The 24,873-nt window shown below is 37.6% G+C and overlaps 1 protein-coding gene across 1 annotated transcript; it reads right to left on the bottom strand.

Annotated features, from left to right (window-relative positions):
• Nucleotides 1–131: 131 nt before the first annotated feature.
• camkva (CaM kinase-like vesicle-associated a) lies at nt 132–16,386 on the bottom strand. The gene is made up of 11 exons (XM_005927465.3): nt 16,102–16,386; nt 8,207–8,343; nt 7,343–7,474; nt 6,032–6,106; nt 5,757–5,895; nt 5,485–5,605; nt 5,303–5,378; nt 5,047–5,183; nt 2,778–2,856; nt 2,580–2,667; nt 132–1,529 (listed from the first exon to the last, which is right to left on the bottom strand). The coding sequence occupies exons 2-11, from the start codon at nt 8,299–8,301 to the stop codon at nt 1,248–1,250; spliced, it is 1,224 nt and encodes a 407-aa protein (XP_005927527.1). The 5' UTR covers nt 8,302–8,343; nt 16,102–16,386; the 3' UTR covers nt 132–1,247.
• Nucleotides 16,387–24,873: the final 8,487 nt, after the last annotated feature.

The raw sequence follows: 24,873 nt of genomic DNA, 5'->3' as shown, positions 1-24,873 counted from the left end.
TTGCTGATCTGGTCTGACATTGGGCAAAAGGCATGGATTCTTATACTAATTGAGAAACAAAGCAAAACATAACAACACAATCAAATATCAAATACTGTATCATGTAAGTGAAGGACAACTTCAGAAGAATGTCAGCTTGTTTCAGCAACAGGAGTATTGCTCATTTTATTCATTCACAAGCATTGTAGCAACTTGTTAGCTCAGCTAAAGGTTGCCAAATACACACAATTAAAAAAAATACACATGTATACACATACAATTCAAATATACATAGTCGTACAGAATATGGACTCTGCCATAAACTCTGAGTTTTACTAGCTACGAGTTACAACACAATAACAACTAAAACATCACTCCACACAGAATGCTCTACATCTAGTTTTCAGTGTTTTAAATGAAGTGTCAAAGAGGACGGAACACAATTATCAATACAGCGGCTAAAGACTCTAAACGGAGGCGCAAATAAAACAGCTAAAACATTTCAATGAACTTAGTAAGCATATGTAATCAAGTTGTTCCTCTTGAAACATATTCGTACATGACTGCAACAAATATTAAGGCACTTTAACTTAAAACATATGCTTTCTTATGCCTTAAAATTCTAAGTTGTCAAAAGTTGCCCGGTAGTAGTCATGGTGTCAAATTGAATCCACTGTATTTTATAAAATATTTGAATACCACTCATATTGTACAAGTTTGAAATCTTTAAGACGGCTGAAAAATAATTATTTGGACTTTTAGTTTTATATTCAATTACTTGTGAGATGGTGTGTTGCTGTCTATTTTGGAGAGACTTTTAAATACAACTCTATATATTTATTTTGAAATAAACCTTAGTATCGTTAAATTACCAACTCATAATTTTAGGCCACAAGATATAAACTCAGGATTTTAAGTTCTGAAGCTAAAGTAGCAATTTGCCAAAACAAAGACAAATATATCTATATACAGTGGCAGGTTGAATAAAGTTGAGTTAATTTCACTAAACTACGCTGTGAGTTTTTTATAGTTCTCAAGGAAAACAAACACAACAGAAGACCTACTTTGCAACAAAACAAGGGAGAGTGGCGAACACTATTGAAAAGACTAGTCATTACATAATGCAAAAGGATGAAAGTGAGTTGTTGTGGATTAATTCTGCAAACTGGGGGTAAACTTAGACGGCAAAGACACAATATCATGATGCCAGATTTATTGGCTGTACTGCACATGGGATTGTTGCTCCTCCTTACGTGTTTGACTGAGGCCTAGTCTCCTTTTCTCTGTGGCAACATTTGAGGAACATCACCATTGCACCTTGCCTGCTCTTCCTGTCTGGCTGCACTGAGCAGGGAGAGTGCAGTCTGTGTTTCCGGAGCCTTTTCGCTGCAACCACCTTTCATGTTGGCGGCAACGCCGTCGCTGCCACCTGCTGGAGGAGCAGGAGCACCGCTTGGTGCGTTGGGGTCAGCTGGAGCCCCCGTGGCCCCAGAATCGCCCTGCTCAGATGCTCGAAGTCTCTTCATGAGAGTAGTCACTCTAACAGCTTTCTGTGAGTAACGAAAATTTAGTTCATATAAGATGATTACATACAAGGAAATACATTAGTCCATCTTTTCACTTGTGCTCATCATTGGCAACTTCACTAGCCACTTCATTAGGCACAACTGTTCAACTACTCATTAATGCAAAAATCAATCACATGACAGTATCTTCATGTATTTAGACACGTAGGCAATATCCTTTTGTGCATTGTGCTCTACCTACATACAAGATGTATTCTAATATCTGTAGGTACTTTATATATATTTATATTGTGTGTATTTATAATACAATATAAGATATAATATATAATCATGTAATATAAATCATATAAAACATATAAAACATATAATCTATATTGTATTCTATTTGTCGAACCCTTTTTTTGGACCATGACACCAAAAAATATCCCTAATCTGTGTACAAACTTTGGAATAAATGCCATTCTAATTCTGATCCACTGAGCAACACTGGGAACCAGTAACTCAAGACTTGAATGCACATCAAAACTTGAACGACATGGGCTACAGAGCAGCTGAAGACCACACCATGTGCCACGCCGCTCAGCTAAAAACAGGAAACCGAGGATACATTTTTCACAAGGCTTATCAACATTGGACAATAGAAGATTAGGAAAAAGTTGCCTGTTTGATTGTAGGTTCATAATTTTGTGTAAACAACATTAAAGCATTCTTCCTTGTGTAAACAATTCAGGTTGCCGTTGGTGGTTCAACAGTCTGCGGTAATTTTCTTGGCACTTTGGGCCCCTTGGTACCAACTGAGCATTATTTAAATGCTACAACCAACAGTTTGAAAGCAAGCAGGTACCATCAAAGTGTGTCTATTCTAAGAAACAGAGTCAAATAAGAGTCATTTTATGGATAAAGAAATATGTTTTAGACAATTTATACAACTAGATATAGCCTGCTAGTTGGATCCTGGGCCACAACTGAATATAACGTATGCATTTAATGTATGTAATACACTAAACATTACATTAATTATGTAATTACATTACAGCATTAATTTAATGATGTATACGTCACATGAAGGACTACCTTCCACTTGGCTTTGGCAAAGTTCTTTTCAATTTGTGCACAAACGCCATCCTTGATGTTCTTATCTGAGGCAGCATTGCCAGAAATCCTGAAAATAAGTAACAAAAGAGAGATTTTCCTCCAGTGCCAATCTATTCATCAACTTCATAATTTAACTTGTATTCATGGTACTGTTTACATTTGATTTTGGTTCTTTACCATTCATGGGCTATGGCTTCTTGTGCCGTCAATCGCTGATCTTGGTCCACTTCCATTAAAGATGCCACTAAGCTTTTGGCTGTAAAAAATACAAATAAAATAAACAAACAAACAAGAAATAATATAAAAAAATTATTTATACCTTGGACACATCATTTGCAATCTGCCTATTGCAGACACACATACATGCAACCTTGTTTCCAAAAAAGATAAGGAGTTGTCTGAATTCATATGGGTTACATATCACTTGAGTGCAGATGACCTGAACATCTCAACTCAGGATGTGTTTTAGAGAGACCAGCCGGATGTAGCAGTGTGAGACAGCTGTAGTAAACTAGTCTGATTCGAGTCATGTGATTGCTACTGACTCTTTTAGTACAGAGTCACACTGCTGGATTCTGTCCATTGTCTAACATCTTTATGGCAGTATGTTCAAAAATATTTAGACAGTGCTGAGTTTTGAGGTTTGCATATACAGTGGGGCAAAAAAGTATTTAGTCAGCCACCGATTGTGCAAGTTCCCCCACCTAAAATGATGACAGAGGTCAGTAATTTGCACCAGAGGTACACTTCAACTGTGAGAGACAGAATGTGAAAAAAAAATCCATGAATCCACATGGTAGGATTTGTAAAGAATTTATTCGTAAATCAGGGTGGAAAATAAGTATTTGGTCAATAACAAAAATACAACTCAATACTTTGTAACATAACCTTTGTTGGCAATAACAGAGGTCAAACGTTTACTATAGGTCTTTACCAGGTTTGCACACACAGTAGCTGGTATTTTGGCCCATTCCTCCATGCAGATCTTCTCGAGAGCAGTGATGTTTTGGGGCTGTCGCCGAGCAACACGGACTTTCAACTCCCGCCACAGATTTTCTATGGGGTTGAGGTCTGGAGACTGGCTAGGCCACTCCAGGACTTTCAAATGCTTCTTACGGAGCCACTCCTTTGTTGCCCGGGCGGTGTGTTTTGGATCATTGTCATGTTGGAAGACCCAGCCTCGTTTCATCTTCAAAGTTCTCACTGATGGAAGGAGGTTTTGGCTCAAAATCTCACGATACATGGCCCCATTCATTCTGTCCTTAACACGGATCAGTCGTCCTGTCCCCTTGGCAGAAAAACAGCCCCATAGCATGATGTTTCCACCCCCATGCTTCACAGTAGGTATGGTGTTCTTGGGATGCAACTCAGTATTCTTCTTCCTCCAAACACGACGAGTTGAGTTTATACCAAAAAGTTCTACTTTGGTTTCATCTGACCACATGACATTCTCCCAATCCTCTGCTGTATCATCCATGTGCTCTCTGGCAAACTTCAGACGGGCCTGGACATGCACTGGCTTCAGCAGCGGAACACGTCTGGCACTGCGGGATTTGATTCCCTGCCGTTGTAGTGTGTTACTGATGGTGACCTTTGTTACTTTGGTCCCAGCTCTCTGCAGGTCATTCACCAGGTCCCCCCGTGTGGTTCTGGGATCTTTGCTCACCGTTCTCATGATCATTTTGACCCCACGGGATGAGATCTTGCGTGGAGCCCCAGATCGAGGGAGATTATCAGTGGTCTTGTATGTCTTCCATTTTCTGATGATTGCTCCCACAGTTGATTTTTTCACACCAAGCTGCTTGCCTATTGTAGATTCACTCTTCCCAGTCTGGTGCAGGTCTACAATACTTTTCCTGGTGTCCTTCGAAAGCTCTTTGGTCTTGGCCATGGCGGAGTTTGGAGTCTGACTGTTTGAGGCTGTGGACAGGTGTCTTTTATACAGATGATGAGTTCAAACAGGTGCCATTCATACAGGTAACGAGTGGGGGACAGAAAAGCTTCTTACAGAAGACGTTACAGGTCTGTGAGAGCCAGAGATTTTCCTTGTTTGAGGTGACCAAATACTTATTTTCCACCCTGATTTACGAATAAATTCTTTACAAATCCTACCATGTGGATTCATGGATTTTTTTTTCACATTCTGTCTCTCACAGTTGAAGTGTACCTCTGGTGCAAATTACTGACCTCTGTCATCATTTTAAGTGGGGGAACTTGCACAATCGGTGGCTGACTAAATACTTTTTTGCCCCACTGTATATGCCTGCTGCTGTCTGAGGCTGAGGTAAATAATGGTCCTGATCCCTAAGTGAGAACATACAGGATTTTTTGTTTGGTTTTTTGTTTGCATTCTGTTTTTTTTCCTACATTTTACACAGCATCTCAACTTTTTTTTTTAAATTTTATAAACAAGGTTGTACAGTCAAATACATTGAGTGTCTCTTACCAGAGTCTGAAATATCATCCCAGTATGGGGAATCAAATTCATAATCCCCTGACAAAATCTTTAGGAAAAGATTCTTATCACGATTATCAGAGTCATCTTCTTCAGCATCATCATAAAAAGGAGGGTTCCCAGACAAACTAATGAGGTAGAAAAATGAGGATAAAAGAATAAGACTTTCTTCCACAAAACTCTAACTTAAGAAAACAAAACAAAACTCGTAATACAAGATACTCTAAGCACATTATGAGCCACTTACAGTATATACATGATCACACCTATGGCCCAGCAGTCCACAGGTCTTCCATATCTCTGTCTCGCCACCACTTCAGGGGCTAGCAGCAAAAACAGGTTTTAAGTATTTTGGCAGGTTTGCACTTTATAGTTAAAAACTAAAGCAGTACAAGATGAATTTTATTGATCTGAACTGATTTTACTCACCAAGATATTCAGGAGTCCCACATGGATCTTTAATGAGTCCATTTTCCAGTTTTGCCAACTGGAAGTCGCTGATAACAATTTTGGAGTGCTTCAAGCGATTAAAGTAGACCAAGTTCTCCAGCTGGTTAAGGAAATGAAAGTTTGTTTGTATCATAGAAAGCATATGATCTTAATGAATGCAACCTTATTACAAGGTGGTCCCTGCATACAGTAATTTATTTGGCCAGTGATGACATGCTGTTGTTTTTCACTAGGTGTCAGCAGTGCAGTACCTTAAGGTTTCTGTGGACGATTTTCAGAGAGTGCAGGTAAGCTACAGCTTCCAACACCTGCCTCATAACATTGCTGGTGTCCCTCTCTGAGTAGTAGCCTTGATCTAAGATCCAGTCAAAGACCTCTCTGCCTGTAGCACTGGCAAAAAAGGACACCTAGATTTAGTACGTCACTTTTTGATAATGCTCTAAAACATTTCACAGATTCAATAAATCGTTTCTTTTGTGAGAGTTGAAGAGGTACAGTGAGCAACAAATGCCCCAAAACTACTCACAGCTCCAGGAAAATAAAGTACTCTTTCTTTGTTTCGAAGGCGTCAACCAGCTGAAGGATGTTGTGATGTTTTACCCTTTGAAGGGAACAGGAGAAAGATGCAGTGACGTAGGTGAGGTTACATGAGAAATAACTGAGTCAGAAAGGATAACAAAATCTCAGTGGTACTCTGTAAAACAAGAGCATAAAACAAGGTAAAGCTGTGTAACTGCAACAGGCAGTTTTTTCCATTACGTCAAAAACTGCCAGCATGGCATCACCACGGTCTAGCTCATCAGAGGGTGAATTTTTAGAACACCAACTAAAACAGTGCAGGCCTTAGTCAAGCAATGACAAATCACCACAATAATATGTCAGTTCTGGGTTCATAAATAATCAACATCTAATGAATTCCTTATTAAACTGATTTGGGACCAAGTATGCTGATTGTTATTATAATTTCTTGTCAGTTGCTGGTGGTGTTGACCTTTATTATGTATTATTTTTCATGCAAATGTGACAATTGAGTCCTTAGACATCACAATAGGCCCACCGAATGTTACGTGTCATAGAATCTCAGGCTTTTAAAAATAACGTTTTACAGGATAAGAATGGTGGGAGACCCAATGAAAAAATCCTAACCAAAAATGTTTTTAGTTCTAATTTTGTCAGGTCCAATACCCATTTGTCACTAATGAAGACCTCATCTTAAAGCACAGCTAACACACTACTTTTATTTTATTTTTTTAAAGTGATGAGCAGTAGTTTTGTTTTTTTACTCATCAGTAAACACTAGATTTAAGCTGCACCTCTTGTGCTCTAATAAACATTTACGAAAGCAGTCCATGTGGGATAAACCCATGTTTATGGTAATGCCATGCCATCTACTGCAATAGTTATGCTCACTGATCTCTCTTTTTCTTTTTCTTTTTTTTTCTTTTCTTTTTTTTTTTTTTAGCAGATTTTCAATATGTTAAAAAGGCATAAGTCATAATTTGGCTGCAAAATAAATATATATTAAAAGGATAAATTAAGGAGTTTACTTCTCAGCTTGGTAGATGGTAAGTAAATTTTGAACATCACCGGACTTATCCTTTAAGCAAAAACAAATATGTATGAAACTTGCAATCTGACTTTACTTGACTTTACTCTGTTTGTCACTTTTGCAATATACCAAACTTGAATATTTTGGCTTTTTCACCACAATGCCCCCTTTTTGGTATTTTTGGCTGAACTCAGAGATAAATGGTCATTTCACATCAGCTTTGCTTCACTGCCAGGTGGCTTCCACACCCCTAAAGCTCTGAAATGAGCAGCGCCATACTTTACTTACATCTTCAAGATCTTAATCTCATTCTTGGCAGCTTTCCTGACTTTCCTTCCATCCTTTTTGTGGAACTTTTTGCATGTGTACATCTTTAAGGTGTTCCGGTCCTTCGCCCGGAATATCTCACAAAACTCCTCTCTGTGTCAATATGGAAAAAAAGCAAACATATATCATATTATGAGTGAAATTCCTCAGAAGTCTGTACTAGAGATGGCATGATACCACTTTTTTATGTCCGATACAGATACCGATATCATAAATTTGGATATCTGCCGATACTGATATGAATCTGATACAGTGTATTTTTTTAATGAATAAAACTGCTTGTGGGCCAAAAACAAACAAGAGAGACGGACTCGCGACAGAAAAGCCGATCAGCTGATCATTGATCAGTTTCATGATTGAAGTAGCAACAGGAGAGGGAGGGGAGAGAAGAGGCAGTCGCTCCAAATATCGGTTGTTAAGCTTAACGTGGGAATGCTTTACAAACATTCAGAGATGAACTTACACACTTGCTTTACTTCTCTCTGGGATAACTTTCTTGGAGATGAAATGCCGGTTTGGCAGCACGTAGCGAAGCTCCAAATGCTCAATCAGACCGCCGACAGGTCTCGCACGCCACAGCCGCTCTATCACGTGAGGCATACTGCTCCGACGTGCTAAGGTTCTGAGCTGAGTTATGCCATGTCGCAAGTTTTGTGAGGTGCTTTTGTGATATTTAATGGATCAGATTACATTTTTTATTTCTCTCCGATATCCGATCCAGTAATTTACGTCAGTATCGGAGCGATACCGATACGTGATATCAGATCGGTCCATCCCTACTATGTACACACTTGTCAGCATTCAGATAGGGAAAAATTTACTCACGATTTAACAATTTGTCCAAGGTCATACTTGTCGGTCACCTCTGAGGGACTGTTGTAATCCTTCTTCTCCCCGAGTGTCAAACAGCCAAATGGCATGGCAGCTCGTGCCCTAGCCGGGGAATATCTTGCCAACACAACCTGCCAACGATGGGTAATAAGTGAAGAGATAACATATGAGTATAGCTTTGTTTTGAAAGATAACGGCATAGTACATAGTATTTGCTAAATACTGTAAACAACATTATTGCACACGAGTTTTAAAAGCTGTGCTAAAAATTACTTGAGAAAGAAATAAACTGTTTCATTAATGACACTAAAAGAAATAGGGGGAATGGTTTCTCAGCGATGCGTTTAGCATTAAATGAGTAAATGCAGTAAATCAGTGCACACATTTGCAGGAAGCAAAACTCTCTTTCTCTGGAATCTTTTTGGTTGTACATCTGAGACTAGGCAGGCATAATTGAGCTTGTGGGAGCAAATTATTTCAAATTACCACAAGAGCAACACAACATAAAAATTAAAAATTTCAGTAATCTTCTTCGGGGAACTCAGTGAGACCGGCAAGCGTGCTTCTTTCCATCCTGCAGTGAGTCAGCCCTGTACTGCAGGAGCAGCAGCTTTCATTTGTCTGTTTTCTGCAGTAAAGAATATTCAGGTGGATCTGACCTTGTGCAACAGCTGACATTTTTTCTGCTTTTGTATATGCTAAACTGCTTAAAATTTGGAAAAGCTGTTGCCCTGTTGGCTTTGAAATAACAAGAGAAAACACCACAATATTAACATATAAACCCGTACATGTTCACTGTCAACCAGTAGGAAGAATTCAATTATAAGAATTAAGAAAATATACGAGAAAATCTATTAGAGAATAATATTATTGTCCAAGTACTGTACTACAACAAAGTAAGTGGTAGTTTATGATCACAAAACTAATGAATAACATGCAGTGTAAGCCACATGGCTTCCCAAAAAGAAGTTCAGTGCCTTTGTTCGAATACGTAACTGTGTGTCAGACAAATATTATAATGCTGGAAAATGTGAAATCACATAGGATAATTTATTAAATGCTTATCTTTTTTGGTCAATCTTCCCAAGGACACCAACAGAGTAATGTAAAACAATTTAGACTCTAATAATGTAGTCTGTGATTTATACAGCGATTTTATGGTTTGAGTCAAAACACTGACAGGTTCCAACAATGTGTATTAGTTCTCCATGTTCCGTGAACAGCAGCTTCCACACACATCATGTATGTGATCCATCCATCCATGCATGGGTGGCGATTGACTGATTGGAGCCCATCAGAGATGTTACAGGACGAAAGAGTGAAAAGCTGTAATCCTGGGTACAGCCTGGACAGGTTGCCAGTGTATTTTCATGCAGGTTTTATTTAACTCAGTTCTGCAGAAATCCCAGGTTCTGAACCACCAATTAATTTTCTATAACACAAATCTCGATATGTTGTAAGATAAACAACATAATTTTCAGTATATGGGAAAAAACCTTTACTAAATATGTCAATCATACATCATAAATAACCTACAACTTTCATAAATACAATACACTTTGAGTGCACTGGTCTCTCTAATGACCAAAATAACAGAGCTTACAAATACATAACAACATAAATCCTTAACTGTAGGATAAATGACTGCATGCAGGATGACATTTCCAACTGTATGCCACAAAAAGCCCAATAAATTAAATTCACCCACATGAATTCCTCTAACAGGTTTCTATGCCAATTTCACAGCCTGGCTACATAACCCCGCTGCTTTTTTTTCATCATGAAAATTGGAGCACTTTTATGGACACAGAGTGATCTAACACTGGATCATTTGCTATAACGTGTTCTCAGAGCAACGGCATTTTGTGTCTCGCCTTTGCTTTGAATTAGTTATCTACTTTGCTTAGAGACTTTCTGTCTTGTGAGATCAGTGCAAGCAGCTGGTGGTCAAAGTGTTTACCAGCTGGGCTTCTGGTTTCAATTCTAGGTTAGAACTCAAACTTTGCTTTGAAATTACACATAACTTTAAATTCTGATAACCTGAGCTGATGCGGCTGAACAAGTCCACAACTGCCAGCTAAAATTACTGATGACATAGGATCTGTGTGTGGATAACAGACTATTTTTTTGGCAGGCCTTACAATGGAAGTAGCAGCCAGTGCAGAAGAGTGGGAGTACAAAAATTCTGACTGAGGTGTTGAGTGATAGCCTCAGTCAAGACCAGAGATAAAGATTTCTCCCGGCTGCTGCATCCAGTAATATCTGTAGTACAGCAAGGTGTAACATATTTTAAGAAGATGTTCTTTCAGTGCACTTTTTAACAATGTATTGCTTAAGAGTAATTGTGAATCAAGATAGCACCCTCAAGTCGAAGACACTGGGATGGTATAGGTGACCAAATGTTCTCAAGGAGACTCTCCAAAGACATCTATGGGAGATGGTGACGCTGCAGTATCTGAACGCCTTATCTTTTCTAGCGATATTCCAAATTTTAGCTTCTTTTTAAGCAATCTAAGAAATGACACAAGTCAGGTTAATATGTCACCATAAGGCTATTTAGTGGTTTAGTGGAAAGACACAGTTTCCAACTTCTTTATCGCTTGGATTTTGTGTTTGCAAAGTGCTCTTTCAGTAAACAAATTGATAACAATTCTAAAATGCAGCATCCTTTATTAGACTTCAGCAGATGACCTTTATTGCATTTTTTACACATCTTCTATCTCTACCTGTATGTACTGTAAAATCTTTGACGCATGAGGTTCATATCCTTAGTACTAGGGTAAGCAATGCAGTAGGTAGTTACAGTACAACTATTATTAATTTAAGAACTATGTAATTGTGTGTGAATAGGAATGCGGACACATTATGCAAGTTACCAGCATTTCTAAGTCACTGTTACTTATGTGGTAAAAAGTAATCCACCCACTCTTTGACTACAAACAGGCCACTTTTATTTTGAGCACGCTAAATTGAAGGTGGGGGTCAACTTGGAGTAGCCAAAGGGATCAAGTCTCTTCTTTTCAGCCATTACTTTTTTGTTATTTAAGTCCATCCCAGACTTTACTCAAGGTTGTGTTTTTTCTTCAGTGTGCACAAGCAGGAGATGTTTCCTGGGGGGTGAGTGAAAGACCGAGAGTGCTGCAAACTAAAAGCACGCGATCCATCTCCTCCTGCAGAGCTCTAGCCTAAACAATTCCATACTTCAGTTTACCATTTGCCTGGTGAAAATGCAGAACACAACAGCATGGCTCTCCTCTGTCCTAAAGGGGCGAGCTTTCACTTCTAGAGTATGGGAGCGTTTGAAAGATATGCCCAAGCTAAATCACATCCTCTGCATCAATCTGACAAGAATAATACCCAGACTCACCATTAGCATTTTCTCTCACTCAGATTGATACAACTCTGTTGTCTGGGTATCAGAATAATTTCTTTTCATTATACATACACCAGTCCTGTAAGGCTCATTTAGACCAACGGAAGAAAACATACTACGTACGTGAGGACACAAACGCACACATTTTGCTTTCATTGTTTGTGTTTATTCAACCAGAATTCATGATCTTATTTACCCTCACTTATAAAAGGGCTTGAACAAAAACTAGGCCGCAAGCATATTTCGTAAGGTCTGACCAGAGTTTTAAGACACAAGCATTTTATCTCATGGCCTCTGTTTCTCACCACACAGCCAATAGCTACCGCAGAAAGACAGACAATATCATGAATGCCAAGCAGAATTAGAAGGTAAGGCGGATGTCAGACCAGTTAATACAATTATCAGACCTCACAATGAATCACAGATCCCTACACCTGTTCTCATAAGCTTGAGTCACAGGACGGCTCAGCAAACAATAAACAGAAATATGGCAAGTTGGGCAGAATTTTATGTGCACATGTTTTTCCCCTTTCAAAGCAATCTTTGAGATAAGAAGCAGTTCTTCAGCAGAAGACAGAAAAAAAAAGATAGAAGACACTTGACTATTGCTGAGTCAGGGGTCTTTTATCTATGCTTTTTGAAAGAGCTGAATGAAGTGCTCTTCAGTAATGGGGATGTAAATTATGTCTCAAATTAAGTCGCTGAGCTCAACTTAAAAAAAGAAAAATATAACTAGCGACACCCTTGGTGAATAATGACAAAGGCAGAACGGTGTGATTAGAAAACAAATTAATAAAAAAAAAATTTTTTAAAAAATTATGTCACTGTCCAGCTGCTGATTGGTAGCATAAAGTAGTAGCTCAGGTTATTTTGTTTTCAGTAATAACAACTTTAATATACAGCCTACAAAGCTGACAGTCGTGATGCGTGGGGCTTGAATAGACACTTTTTTTTTACAGAGGTTTTGCAACATTAAAAACCAAACACAAAAAACTCCCATTTCTATGCTGAAATGGGATTTAAACAAAAGTGAACAAAAAGGTCAAAAATGTATAAAGAAAAAGAAAAAATGATCCCCCTGAACTTGAATGTGATGTATAATATCTGACAAGAAACCAAGAAGCAATTTGTGTTTAGGTCTCTGTCCTTTTCATTGACTTTGTTGTTATTCACTAGCTGGAGTTGCATTTGTTTTATTGATAGTGACAGTGGGATGAAATGTATGTATGTTACAAAAATGAAACTGTGAGTACACTGAGCCATAGAGCTGCAGTCGCATAATGCTCCCACTGACCCTTTATTAAGGAAAATAAATTACATACATCTGGAACACATTACCAACTGGACATGGTCCTGCCACAAAGGGTACTAAAATATAAGCCTTTGTCTCTAAATATCATCCTAGGGCACATCTCAGCTGCCTACCACCGGTCTAATTTTGAAGAATAAGATTAATGGGGATGGATGGCACTTTTTCACATTGCGTTCCAGCAGTTGCACAACACTGCCTAACCTTAGGGGACTATTATGATTCAAAATAAAATCTTTGAGGGATGAGGCATGTCTGCGTTTTTGTTCTGCTCATGCTGATGTGAGTTTGAGAAGGCTGATGTGAGTTTGAGAAGAAAAAAAAGCCTGGAAATTTGCATTATGCATTATATTCTAGCAGTTAAAAATGACAGCAATGTATCAGAATTTTAAAATAATCAGTGTTTTTAAGCAGTCTCACCTAGGCTGCAGTGCCTGAATGGCATGAACGTGTTAAGTTTAAATATGGCTAAAAATAATAACCATCATCTGCATTCAGTAAGTAAAAAAAAGTATGACTGTGGAGCTGGGTGGAAAAGATTTGGATATTTTATTTTATGTGTTAAAATACTGAGTTCAACACAGTGCCAGAAGTTTATAAATTTTAATTTTAAAAACATCCTAAATAAAAATTAGATTTCATGAATTTACTGATTTCAGCTTGCAATTGTCTTTTTTTTTTTTGTAATTTAATGAATTGGCATCATGAATATGTACATGAAGTAATTTCATGTGTTTTTATGTGTTATGCTTCACTCATTTTGCTTTATTAAATAAACTATTATCTAATAAACCCTAAAATACTAAGACATTACATGTTCAATGTTCCTGCAGTGACATTGTATTTATAATCCATCTTATAACTGCATGTTGTTTCACTGTAATAAAGCTTTGTCTCTTTTGGTCTTCTAAGCAGCATAATTGATATGCTGAGTCATGTTGAACAACTGTGATGGAAACTGGATGATGCGTACCGATTTTCCCCAAAGCAGACGTTCATTTTACGAATACTATTTACTGTCGTTGCCTTGTTTACTTGTTTTATGTTCTAGTAGACCACTAGTACGCATACTTCACAATGTAATGGGTGTGTTTGTGTAGGAGGTAACAACTGACAACCTCTGAAGGCAGTTTGGAAGAACATAAACCTTTTTTGGGGGGGGTGGGGGGTCTGGAGAACATTTTTTTTCTTTTACTGTGCTTTTGTTGTTAGGTTTGCCCGTGACATTTTACAGACATGACTACAAGCGTCCTTATTTATTCCTTATTTATTTATATATTTATTTTTAAATAAATGTTTCTTGCTGCTATTTTGGAATTGGATTGTTTGTCAAAGCCATGTGAGACAGTGGCAGCAGGCCAGAGCTGTGGATTTGGCCACAGCTGAGGCTCTTCAAAGGAAACTGCTTGGTGACAGGGGGCAGATGGCAGTGATAATATCTGAGCCAAATTTTATAGCTTGTAATGCTTCATTTATGATTAAAATGTCCCTCTTGCTAGCTGTGAATGCAAAGCACACATTTACATTTTTCATTTTCCGACACATTAAGGCAGAAATGAACACAGGCGAAAGAAAAGTGTTTGTTTTGTCCCAACCCACCCAACCCCACCCCTCCTCGAACGGCAGGTCCAGTGAGGTGGAGAAAATTGTTGAGTATGAATCAGTCCTTTTTTGTGCTTGCTTGTGCAATGCACTGACTCGTACCATTCAACTCTTTTCTGAAGCATCACTGGCTCATCTTACCACCTTCTTCTGATGTTGTTTTGTTGCCATGGTTTCCAAGAGCTACAGTATGCATTGTGGCACTGTCTGTACAGAACAGCTCTCTGTGCTCTCACTGGCATTACTCCCCAAAACCACTGCCACTTCATGTGACCGAAACTCTATTAAAAGAGTTTACAGAATGAAACTTCAAAAATATTAACCGAGGTAATTAATCGAGAAAGATACTGAAGCTTGTTCACCACAATACTCTGACACTATACCAGAGCGGTGTATGACCCAGTTATCAGACAGCTACTTTAACCTACTGGAATGCACCACTGCATAGAAATATTAAATTCAGTGTATAGCTTGCTACATGAACTGAAAACCACAGCTCTCTTCAGGTAAGCCCTTTCCACACTCTTCTCAGTGATGAATCTTTTACTGTTTCTTGGAAAGAAGAACCACCAAAGCAGAGTGTGGTGTGTCTACATCTCTGTTTGTAAATATATGTAAATACTAGATATTCATACATGCACATTCTAATATGCATTTCCAAATTCTGCATTTAAACACAGCATCTCTTATCACTGTATCATTGTATCAAGTCTCTTGTTTTCTGCACCAGGTTTTCCAAACTTCTGTGCGCTAATTACAAATTCCCACTCCTTTAATGCTGTGTAATTGATCCACATCCGTAATGACTAAAATGACACGTCACTGCAATCCTTTCAAGAGCCACTACAGGTATACAAGGGCACCCTTATGGCTTTCTTTTTTAAAAATGGTTTATTCTAGGAGACAGTCACTTGGACTGTTGTGCCTCTTCTGGGAAAGTGTTCAAAACGTCAAAGCACTCTCCCTCCTTCTGGGGTGTAAGAAGTGGTGGCCAAAGTAAGTGGGGATTGTAAGCTCGCTGGCTGTGAAAAGATGACAAATAATGACAAGGAGGCATGGACACCGCGAGACTGTTAAAATGTGAACTGAAGAAGTACTGCAGTCTGAGTGCAGGGAGAAGACGCCTTATGTAAATCTGGAGCGCAGTTTGAGCAAGTCTATGAACTACCGCTTCAAAATTTTAGATTTTGAATTAAGTTATGATAATGAAGAGTATAGGCAAACTTGCCATCGGCAGCAAAACCGATTTCACCGTTATTAGTCTTCCTATAGGAATACACTGACAGCCCAGTAGCTCATGCAGGTTTAACAGTTTATGCATAGCTCAAAAAATGCGCTTAGCACAGGTTCGTCCGATGTCACCGATCCTGTTGTTTTCTGAAATCACGTGAGAATGTCTGCTATTCCTACCAAAATGTTTAATTCCTCCAAAAGTTTTCAAAACATCTCGGCTGTGTTGTGTTTTGGTATCAAAGACGGTCATTCGCGTTACTGAATAAATAAACCTCGGAGAACATCCCTCAACAATTTCACTTATCGTTTTTGTTTTCAGTGTTTTGCAGTCTTATGACACTAATCCAAATTACGCAAACTGTACTCACTTACCTTCAACGAAGTCAACTGGTACTCGGTAATCCAAGTCTTTGCGTAATATTCGAGTATTTGACTGCGGCTTCACTTTTCTTTGGATGCATCCACTGATGTCCCAGCGTGCTATCACAGAGATATAAGATACTCGAGCGTTTCCAACAAGTCAGCGTATTCACGGGAGTATTACGTGAACGTTTGATGGTAACCGCGGACTATGATGCAGAAAGGAGGGGAAGCGTGTGTGCGCGCGAGTGCGACCCACTGTGTAGCAGTGTTTGGAGCACTATATACGTGCACCACTGCATCAATTATGTTTTGAAAGCAAAGTATATTTAGGGAGATGTCTCAAAATGGGGCTTGGAGGAACAGGAGAAAAAAAAGCTTCTTTTTTTAATAGAACGAAAATCTCGTTGCTACTTCCACGAGGAAGACTGGAAGTAATTCCATTTTAAATGGCCATTTCCTTTCATTAGATTTCTTTCATCCCTGAAGAAAGAAGGGTGCAGCCTACCTTTAGGGTGAACTTTCAGTACACCTTGTGGTTAACCAAATAACAGCATATTTAGTCATGAAATTACAGTTGCAGGAAGATACATAGATAAAGTACCATCATCAAAGATCAAGTAATCCTGCAAGATGTTTGACTGGAAAACATCTCAAACACAAGCAGCACAATTCCATCATGTATCAACGAGACTAGGGCAGTACCTTCAACTTCACAAAAACTGCAAGCTGTCTATGATATATTTTCCAATATATTTTCCAGAGTATAGCCTATACTCATGTTAAAAACCACCTGCTATGTTAAGCAACTGACTGGGAGGCAACATGCTTTCTCCTTTATTTCTCCACAGAGCGCATTCATATCCATTTTTACCAACTTATTAAAGTGTATTGATTTCTGATGCCTTTTAATTTGCTGTGATGAACTGGATTGAAGGTTTATGTCCATGCTTGATTGTCAGATCAAACCGAAAGCCAGGGAATACAAGAATGCCAGTCCAAAGTATCTTTGGGAAATAACTGGCAGTAAAGTGAGTAACACAAGATTAGTTTAGTACATTAACTGTATCCCTTATCCAGAGCTGCTACACAACATAAAAATTAACCTGTGCAAGAAAAAAAAAGGATCACCAAGCACAGTTTTGTTTTTCATCTCTTGAGCTGATACTGGTACAGGGCTCACTCAAGCCTCTGAAGAGGTGATTACATGAGGTAGAAATAACATTAACAACACACTTCTGGAGCAGGTGCTATCCTCAACCTCTTCACAGACCGTGTGGGTGCTGTGTGTCATGGTGAAATTGCTGAAAATGCGCAGGTTTGAAAATAAACATCTATTACGTGGTTCTTTCCGCTTATATTTTTAATGCATATAAAGTTTAGTTAGTTTAGACAACAGAAATCTGTCATTTTTAGAGCTCGCTGAGTGCAGTGAAAACAGATATCACCATAAGTAACTTTGCAATTATGTACAGGTATGCAGAGGATCTGCAGGGATTTTAGACTGTAGGCAGACTCTGTAGCACTGCCTTATATAACAGGAGTGTCTCTCCTTTCCGAAAATGAGTAATGCCGCTAAAAGGCCATTGGGATAACTGGAAAGAGTGTGGTGGAGCATCTTTAACCTGCTCCCCACCTACCCACAAAACCACCTACTCTCTCTTTTCTGACTCCCTGTAATATATGGCTCTCCAGAATTCTGGTTGTCTTAGGAGTACAAGTTGTGCTGTATCACAAATCTGAATCCTGAAATTTTATATACTGTTGTCAAAATTTATAAACTACTATAGGTTTAAAATCCTCTCTCCAGCCATCCATTAAATTTTAAAGTGGAAAATCAAGCATTTAAAGCCAAAAGAGCTCAGAAATACAACTCCCACTAAAAGTGCTGCAAAAGAAGCACCTTTTCTAATGAAAATTAACAAGACTGCATGGTTTTCATCAAAAGTGAGGCCTCTGTATTTCCTGAAAACCAATATTATTAGATAAAAGATATTTGGAGAGTGTCCAGGGTGCTTGAGACACTGTCTAGAACAGTCATAAAGAATCTAGTGTGACAGCCTTGAGACGTGACACTTCCCTGTGCTTTGAGTGGTCAGCAAGTCCAAAAAAGTGTTATATAAATCTAATTCATTATCAAAGGAGCTGAAGGACAGCAGGTCATTTTAGATATGTATAATGAAGGATTGCAACATGTGTAGAATATGTATTTACTCCACACCCGTGTTTACATTTGAATATTTGTATGTCCACATGCTCGATACAACTGCAAGATTGGCTCTGACATCAATGTTGTCCGTGTGCTGTCACCATAGTAACAGCCTCTTAGGGACAAGGATTTTGCAGTGTGGTGCCATTTGATAGAAGAAACTGTAGTGCAAGTCATTTTGCACTAACAAATCTCACAACAGGTATCTTTAAAACAACCATGAGCATCATTTCCAGATCTAAGAGACTCTGGGGTTGGTTGTAATTTAATTCTTGCTGCTGAATTTAAATTAAAATCCAATGATTTTAGCGCCTCGAATGTTTAGACAAACATTTTTCACATTTATTGAGTCTCGTCGGCCTGAAGACCCTCGTATCTCTGAGCTTTGGTTCATTGTGCACACTTCACTCTTATTTTATTCTTATTTAATGTTGGATATTTATTAGTTACATGTCTAATTCATTGCGTCACGATGAGAAACTTGCACAGACAGCCATTTCAAAGTGAATCACATTAATGTGGATTTCGACCTTCAGCAGTCATTGCAGTCGCATAAACGCAAATTTGGTTAACGGCAACAGACTGTATCATTTTTATGAATGCGGAATTCAGAATTAATAACTACCCATTGTTAAAGCTATTTTGCCTTGTGCGTTTGAAAGGATGTTAAATATGTTTTATCTAATAAAGAGAAACACTCTCTACTTAGTTCTTTCCTGAACAAAACATGCACTATATCCCCCTAATGTGATTTATATCATTCGTAATTAACCACAGGCTTTTTAGTCGGTCATACAGTAAAAGCATACGCAAAAGTGGAATCTGCGTCATTAAGCTCGCAGGCACTACCTCACTGTGCTTCTCAGAAACTACTCAATGCTCATCCTTATGTTACCATGGCTGCATGTAGTTAATCCAGCATTTGTAAGTCTGTGAATGGACTCAAATGGCTCCCTGCTTAACAGGTCCAAGATGTTTGTCTTTTTGTCTGTGTCTGAAATCAGTTCCTTCAGTGAAGGATTTCAAATACAGAGTGGGTTTTGTTAATACCACACCAGACATGACAAGAATTTATCCCAGTACATTATGTTACACCTTCTAGATCTTGAGAAAAGACAGAAAAAAGTTATTCCAGCAGATCAAACAATGTTGTTAAATCAGCACAATTTCTTCACTGTTTTATTGAAAAGAAAAAAAATGTATTTATTTATTTTTTCACTTCTTTGCAGAAAAGGCTTTGCTCTTAAATCCTTTTCTGACCAAAATATTTTTTTTCTTCACAATGCTGTACTCATGTTTGTAAAAAGATGAGTCAACTTATATTTTAACTTAGTTGCCATAGAAACCAAAACCAATAGTCATGGGGTCTGTGATGAAAACCTTTGAAGGACTGAAGGCATGCTTCTCAAGCATTAGTGGAGACCTTGACAGCTATTACAGCAGTCTCTTAAGACATAAAGAAAGACTTCATGTGAACACATTCCCATTTATTCAATGTAACATATAAACACTGCGGCAAAATGCAAATAGTAGTCCAGCGGGAAGGTAAATGCAGAAGACCAATGTTAAAATAATAATGTGGAGTAAGGCAGAAAGGGTTCTAAATGAGAAGACCTTTAAATAATTTAAAAAGGATATCTTTAACTCTATTACATTACAATAATATGTTTAGTCTTGGTGCATTACACAGAATTACTCTTGTAATGATTAGAGCATACAACATGATAGTGTATGTATTCACTGTCATTTATCCATTCATACAAAATGCAGTGTTTTACATTTAAAAGTAAAACCACAAGTAAATGTTAGTTTTTAATGTTGTTTTAGGTGCTTAACACTGCCACCTCACAGAAAGAAGGCCCTGAGTTCGTCTCCAAGTCAGGGTCTTTCTCTGTAACGTTTGCATGTTCTTCCTGTGCTTGTGTGGGTTTTTTCCAGGTACTCTGGCTTCCTCCGACAGTCCAAAGACATGAATGTTAACCACAGGTGTGAATGGTTATCTACCTCTATGTTAATCCGGGGTGTGCATCGCCTATTGCCCTACAACAGCTGGGGTAGGCTCCAGCCCCAACTATGATTTGTATAAGCTGAAGAAAATGGATGGACGTAAAATAATATTCAAGCTAGTCAACAAATCCAAGTTACAATAATGTTTCAATTAATACTCTAGTATCATGCATTTAGTCTCCATTTATTATATTGGAGCTTTGACCTGCTCAAGTAAGAATCAGCAGCAATGTATCCCTCCCTGTGTTGTGTCCTTAGCGTTCTGATAAAACTGAATCTCAGTGAGCAAATTCAACTGGACCTCTCCATGATGTTTTAGTAATTGCGATCATTTGTGAGTTTGTTGTTTGTTTTTGTTGTTTTGACATTTAGGTAAATTGACCCTCAAGAGTAATCAGCCATAAACAGTTGGAGAAGTCATTTGAAATTTGATTGGTTTTTGCCTCCTTACAGGAAAGCAGGCTCAGTGTCACAGATGATACCCTCACACTTCAAGCAGAACATTTGGTGCTCTTTGAGGTTACCATAGCTACCCAACATAGTGAGACTGGATGTCCATGATGTTGATCAGCTCATAACTAGTGATGCATGCATGTATTCTGTGTCAAAGCAAACACCCCATAATAATCTACCGCATCATGTGTCGAAGTGAGCTAAGCGGGAAAAATATCAGGTCATGTAACATGCTCCTAAATTTTAGTAAAGAGAGGGAAATTTGGGGGAGCAAACTTTAGTTTGGTGCACTACATTGTTTGGCACTGTTCATGGAACAAAGCAACAACAATGAACAAATTAGCGAATTTTAAAGGTTTCATATCCTAATAAGTACTGAAGTCTCTGTGCTTGTGTTGAAAGGCAATTTATCTCTGAGTTCTCTTGCGCTAATTCACAGTTTATGAGGCTTGCCTTTGGGTCTTCACCAGCAGTTAACCACTTTCATAAACAGTGGGACTCTTTCCTAATTGCTGCAGGCTATGGTGGATGCAGAAATATTACACTTGAAACACTGTTATAGTTAAAAAAAAAAAAAGGGGGGGGGGGTGAGCAGATTAAGTCTACAAAAAAAAGATATTGGATGTGTCTTTTATGAAACTTCAGTGTCGATGATTAATATTACAGATTTTACTTCTGCAACCCACAAAAGAATGTTACACCTATAAAGAGAAACATATAATCTGTCTACATTTCAGTTGAATGAGCTGACCTTTAATCAAATAAATATGTTCCTTGCAGGTACTGGGTGGTACCAAGAGAGAGAGATATAGGTCACTACAATATCCGCATAATGAAGATGTATATATATATATATATATATATATTATATATATATATATATATATTATATATATATATATATATATATATATATATAATATATATATATATATATATATATATATATATATATATATATATTATATATATATCAGAGTATTCCCAGTGATGTATTCACTTTGGGAAATGCAGTATAATAATCCTTCTAATTAATCATGGGATGGAAAATAACCGTTAGTTACTCAATACTTGAATGGGTGTTATTCTCTCACATATGTATATTTGTGTTCCAGTCTGATTTTATTTATTCCCTCGACAAAACAGTCATACGTGAAAATTATGAATAGATTATAAAACATGCATAAAGCCGTTTGCTAATTTTCAACCATATCTCTCTGCCTTCCTACACACCTCTGGTATCAAATGATGGTTGTCATAGCAACAGGCTCACAAGCAACAACAGGGCTTTTGGAAGACAAATACATATCAGCATAACAGAAAATCTCTCTTATCCACATTTTCTGTCTACAAACCTGTCTGAACTCTGGTAACGAATGCTAACATGGTTCACGTGGTTCATTTTTCCCCTGTCATGAACAAATTTCCATGTAAACTCTGTAAACGTGGGCAAATTGGTGGGTTTTGGCCACTGAAAATACATGACATTTAAAGAACGCATGGAAAGTGTCTTGTTGGTGTTCGGTACCGCAGGACAGGTGTATGTAATGAATGTAATGAGGAAAGCTGGCGCCGTTCTGTTTGAAGTTTATGATCAGTGTGAACTCCTTGGACTGCTCTGGTGTCTCCTTTGGGTATAAGGAGAAATTTGAATATTTCATACTTGAAAAACAAATATAACTCAAATAATATAATTTTAATATTGAAATATAAGTAGAATTTAAATGAGCCTTTAAGATTTTTATGCTTGATAGCAGTTATGACATAGTTCTTAATTGTTATTGTTATCGACTTGACCATAAGCTTAGCACAAGAAAGTCATGTAGTTTGTTTAAAACATCTACTATATTGGACAAGGTATACAGCACGTATAACAATGGTTTTGTCCATTCATTCCAAATTCTTTCAAGGCATTTAAATATATCACATACTGTAAAATTGCTTCCAAAACTGGGACATGGTGTGAAATTTAAAAGTTGACACATTCTCAGCAAATGTTAAGTGTGACTTTTACAGGCTGACGGAGCCAAAACTATTGCTACATTGTTCCTGGGCAGGAAACTAGCAAAGCAGGAAATTCTTCCAATGCTTGTTAACAGCCTTGAAGGTAGGGGACTGGTCAGCCAGGTTATCACCCAATCCCAGACTTTTTCAATGAAACATTTTTGCTAGTTTATACATACTTTATATTTTGTTTATGCAACTAAGACAGCAAATATTATAGCCAAATAGCTAAATATGACCATTTAGAATATTTGTTATCGAGATAAGACACTCACATATACTTTAATTAAAATGAAAAACTGAGAAAATCAAATGCATATTAATATATGTATATTGATATTTCTGCATTGTATATATGCATTATTTATGTAAATACACGTATTAACCCATTAATAATAAAATTAAATAAAATTAAAATCTAAATTTTGCTACCCCAGACCCATCTTTCCTGTCCAACCATGGTCCAAATATTTACAGGTTTATGTAAACAATTCAGGCTGCTCCATACCAGAGTGAAAAAGAAGCTGTGTAACAATTCTGTATACATATACAAAGCATACAGTAGAACAGGTGTGAGCAATTAAGCTTCCTGGGGGCCATGTGAGAAACTGGGACTGTTGTGGAGGATTGCACCAATAAGCTAAACACAGTAATGCTCAATATTAATTTGATCTCTTTATGAACTGCTACTGGTAAGAGTAGATGTTACAATTAAGCCCTAATTGTGGCCCGCTGGGAAAAATCAATTGCTCTGCCCTGCAGATGAACAGAGATGTATACAAGAGTAAGTACTGAGACTACATGTAAGAAGTTCCCTTTAGTGTTGGATACACTATAGGGGCTAACTTAGCTTCTTATTTCTTCTTATTTATAAACACAAAGAAAGCCTCAGATTGATCTATGTCTGTAAGAAATTTGGTTAAGGTCCATCATGTATTAGGTTTGCCCTAATAACTGGGAAGGTTGGTTTGATGGAGTTTATACTCTCTGTTGTACAACCTTGATGAACAACAGTAATGACTCAGTGTTCTTCTTGCAATAGACCCTTTTAATAACAGCCAATCTGGGCTGAAAAAGTAGTTAATAACACCACAGGTGTTACTAATTAAACTAATTATGACACCGTAAAGAGAACAAAAGACACATTGCAATAATGTAATTAGGAACAACTTTGTCTAACTGTCATGTAATGTCACAATGATTGAAGTGTTAAGAGTTTATTTCAGCTCAATCTGGATGTTTAAGGTTTGTCTTATGGGTTGTATTACTGTCTGATTGTTCCATATTTAAGTTTAAATAGAAAGGAAAGCCATTAGCATGCCATGAGTTCAGGATTTTATTCTGTCACCTGAAAACACCATGGGCCAAAGATGTATCCATAAATAACCAAACTCAGTGTGGAGAAGCATAGCATAGCACAGAACAGCACAGTGCCAAGTAGGTCACATCATTCAGAATAAGAATGCCGAATAAGAACTTGTTTTTATTGTAATTATGAGCAACTAATGTACATTATTAAATCATTGTACTAAGGTAATGACGCGTTTCCTTCACTCTATGTTATTATATCTTTAATAGGACATTAAAGGACAACATTGTGCTTTTCCCTTTGTTGGTACATCAACGGTTAGCCTGTTCAATAATAATAAAGTCAGTAATAAGATATAATGCATGCACGAAGCACATATCCAGCATGAAAGAAGTGCATGCCCATGAATACCTATAAATCACACACAGGTTTGCAAGCTGAATCACATTAATCACGTTTTAAACCCATTAGATGATGGTAAACTTGATGGTAAAATAAAAACAAACATAATTTATTTTATTGACAGTATTTTATCACACATTCACATTAAAGAAAGTATTTATCAGCTAAAAGGAATTCTCCATTATTTTAGTTATATAATAACATATTTGGCATATACATAAAAAATACCTTCTAGCTGTCACTATGGAAGCTAATTCTAACCAGGAATTCACAGTAGGCACAACTTTGTGAGCCTATCCACTGAAATAGAAGGAGGATAAAAGGAGTCAGGGACAATGAATCTGTGTGACTGAAGTTAAAACTGTAGGAACGTACGCATGATGTTCAGAGTTTCTATGTG

This window comes from Haplochromis burtoni, unplaced genomic scaffold (assembly GCF_018398535.1).
Source record: "Haplochromis burtoni strain Fernald_Lab_line unplaced genomic scaffold, NCSU_Asbu1 Contig_100, whole genome shotgun sequence".
Classification (NCBI taxonomy): domain Eukaryota; kingdom Metazoa; phylum Chordata; class Actinopteri; order Cichliformes; family Cichlidae; genus Haplochromis; species Haplochromis burtoni.
This window is presented reverse-complemented; position numbering and strand designations above follow the sequence as displayed.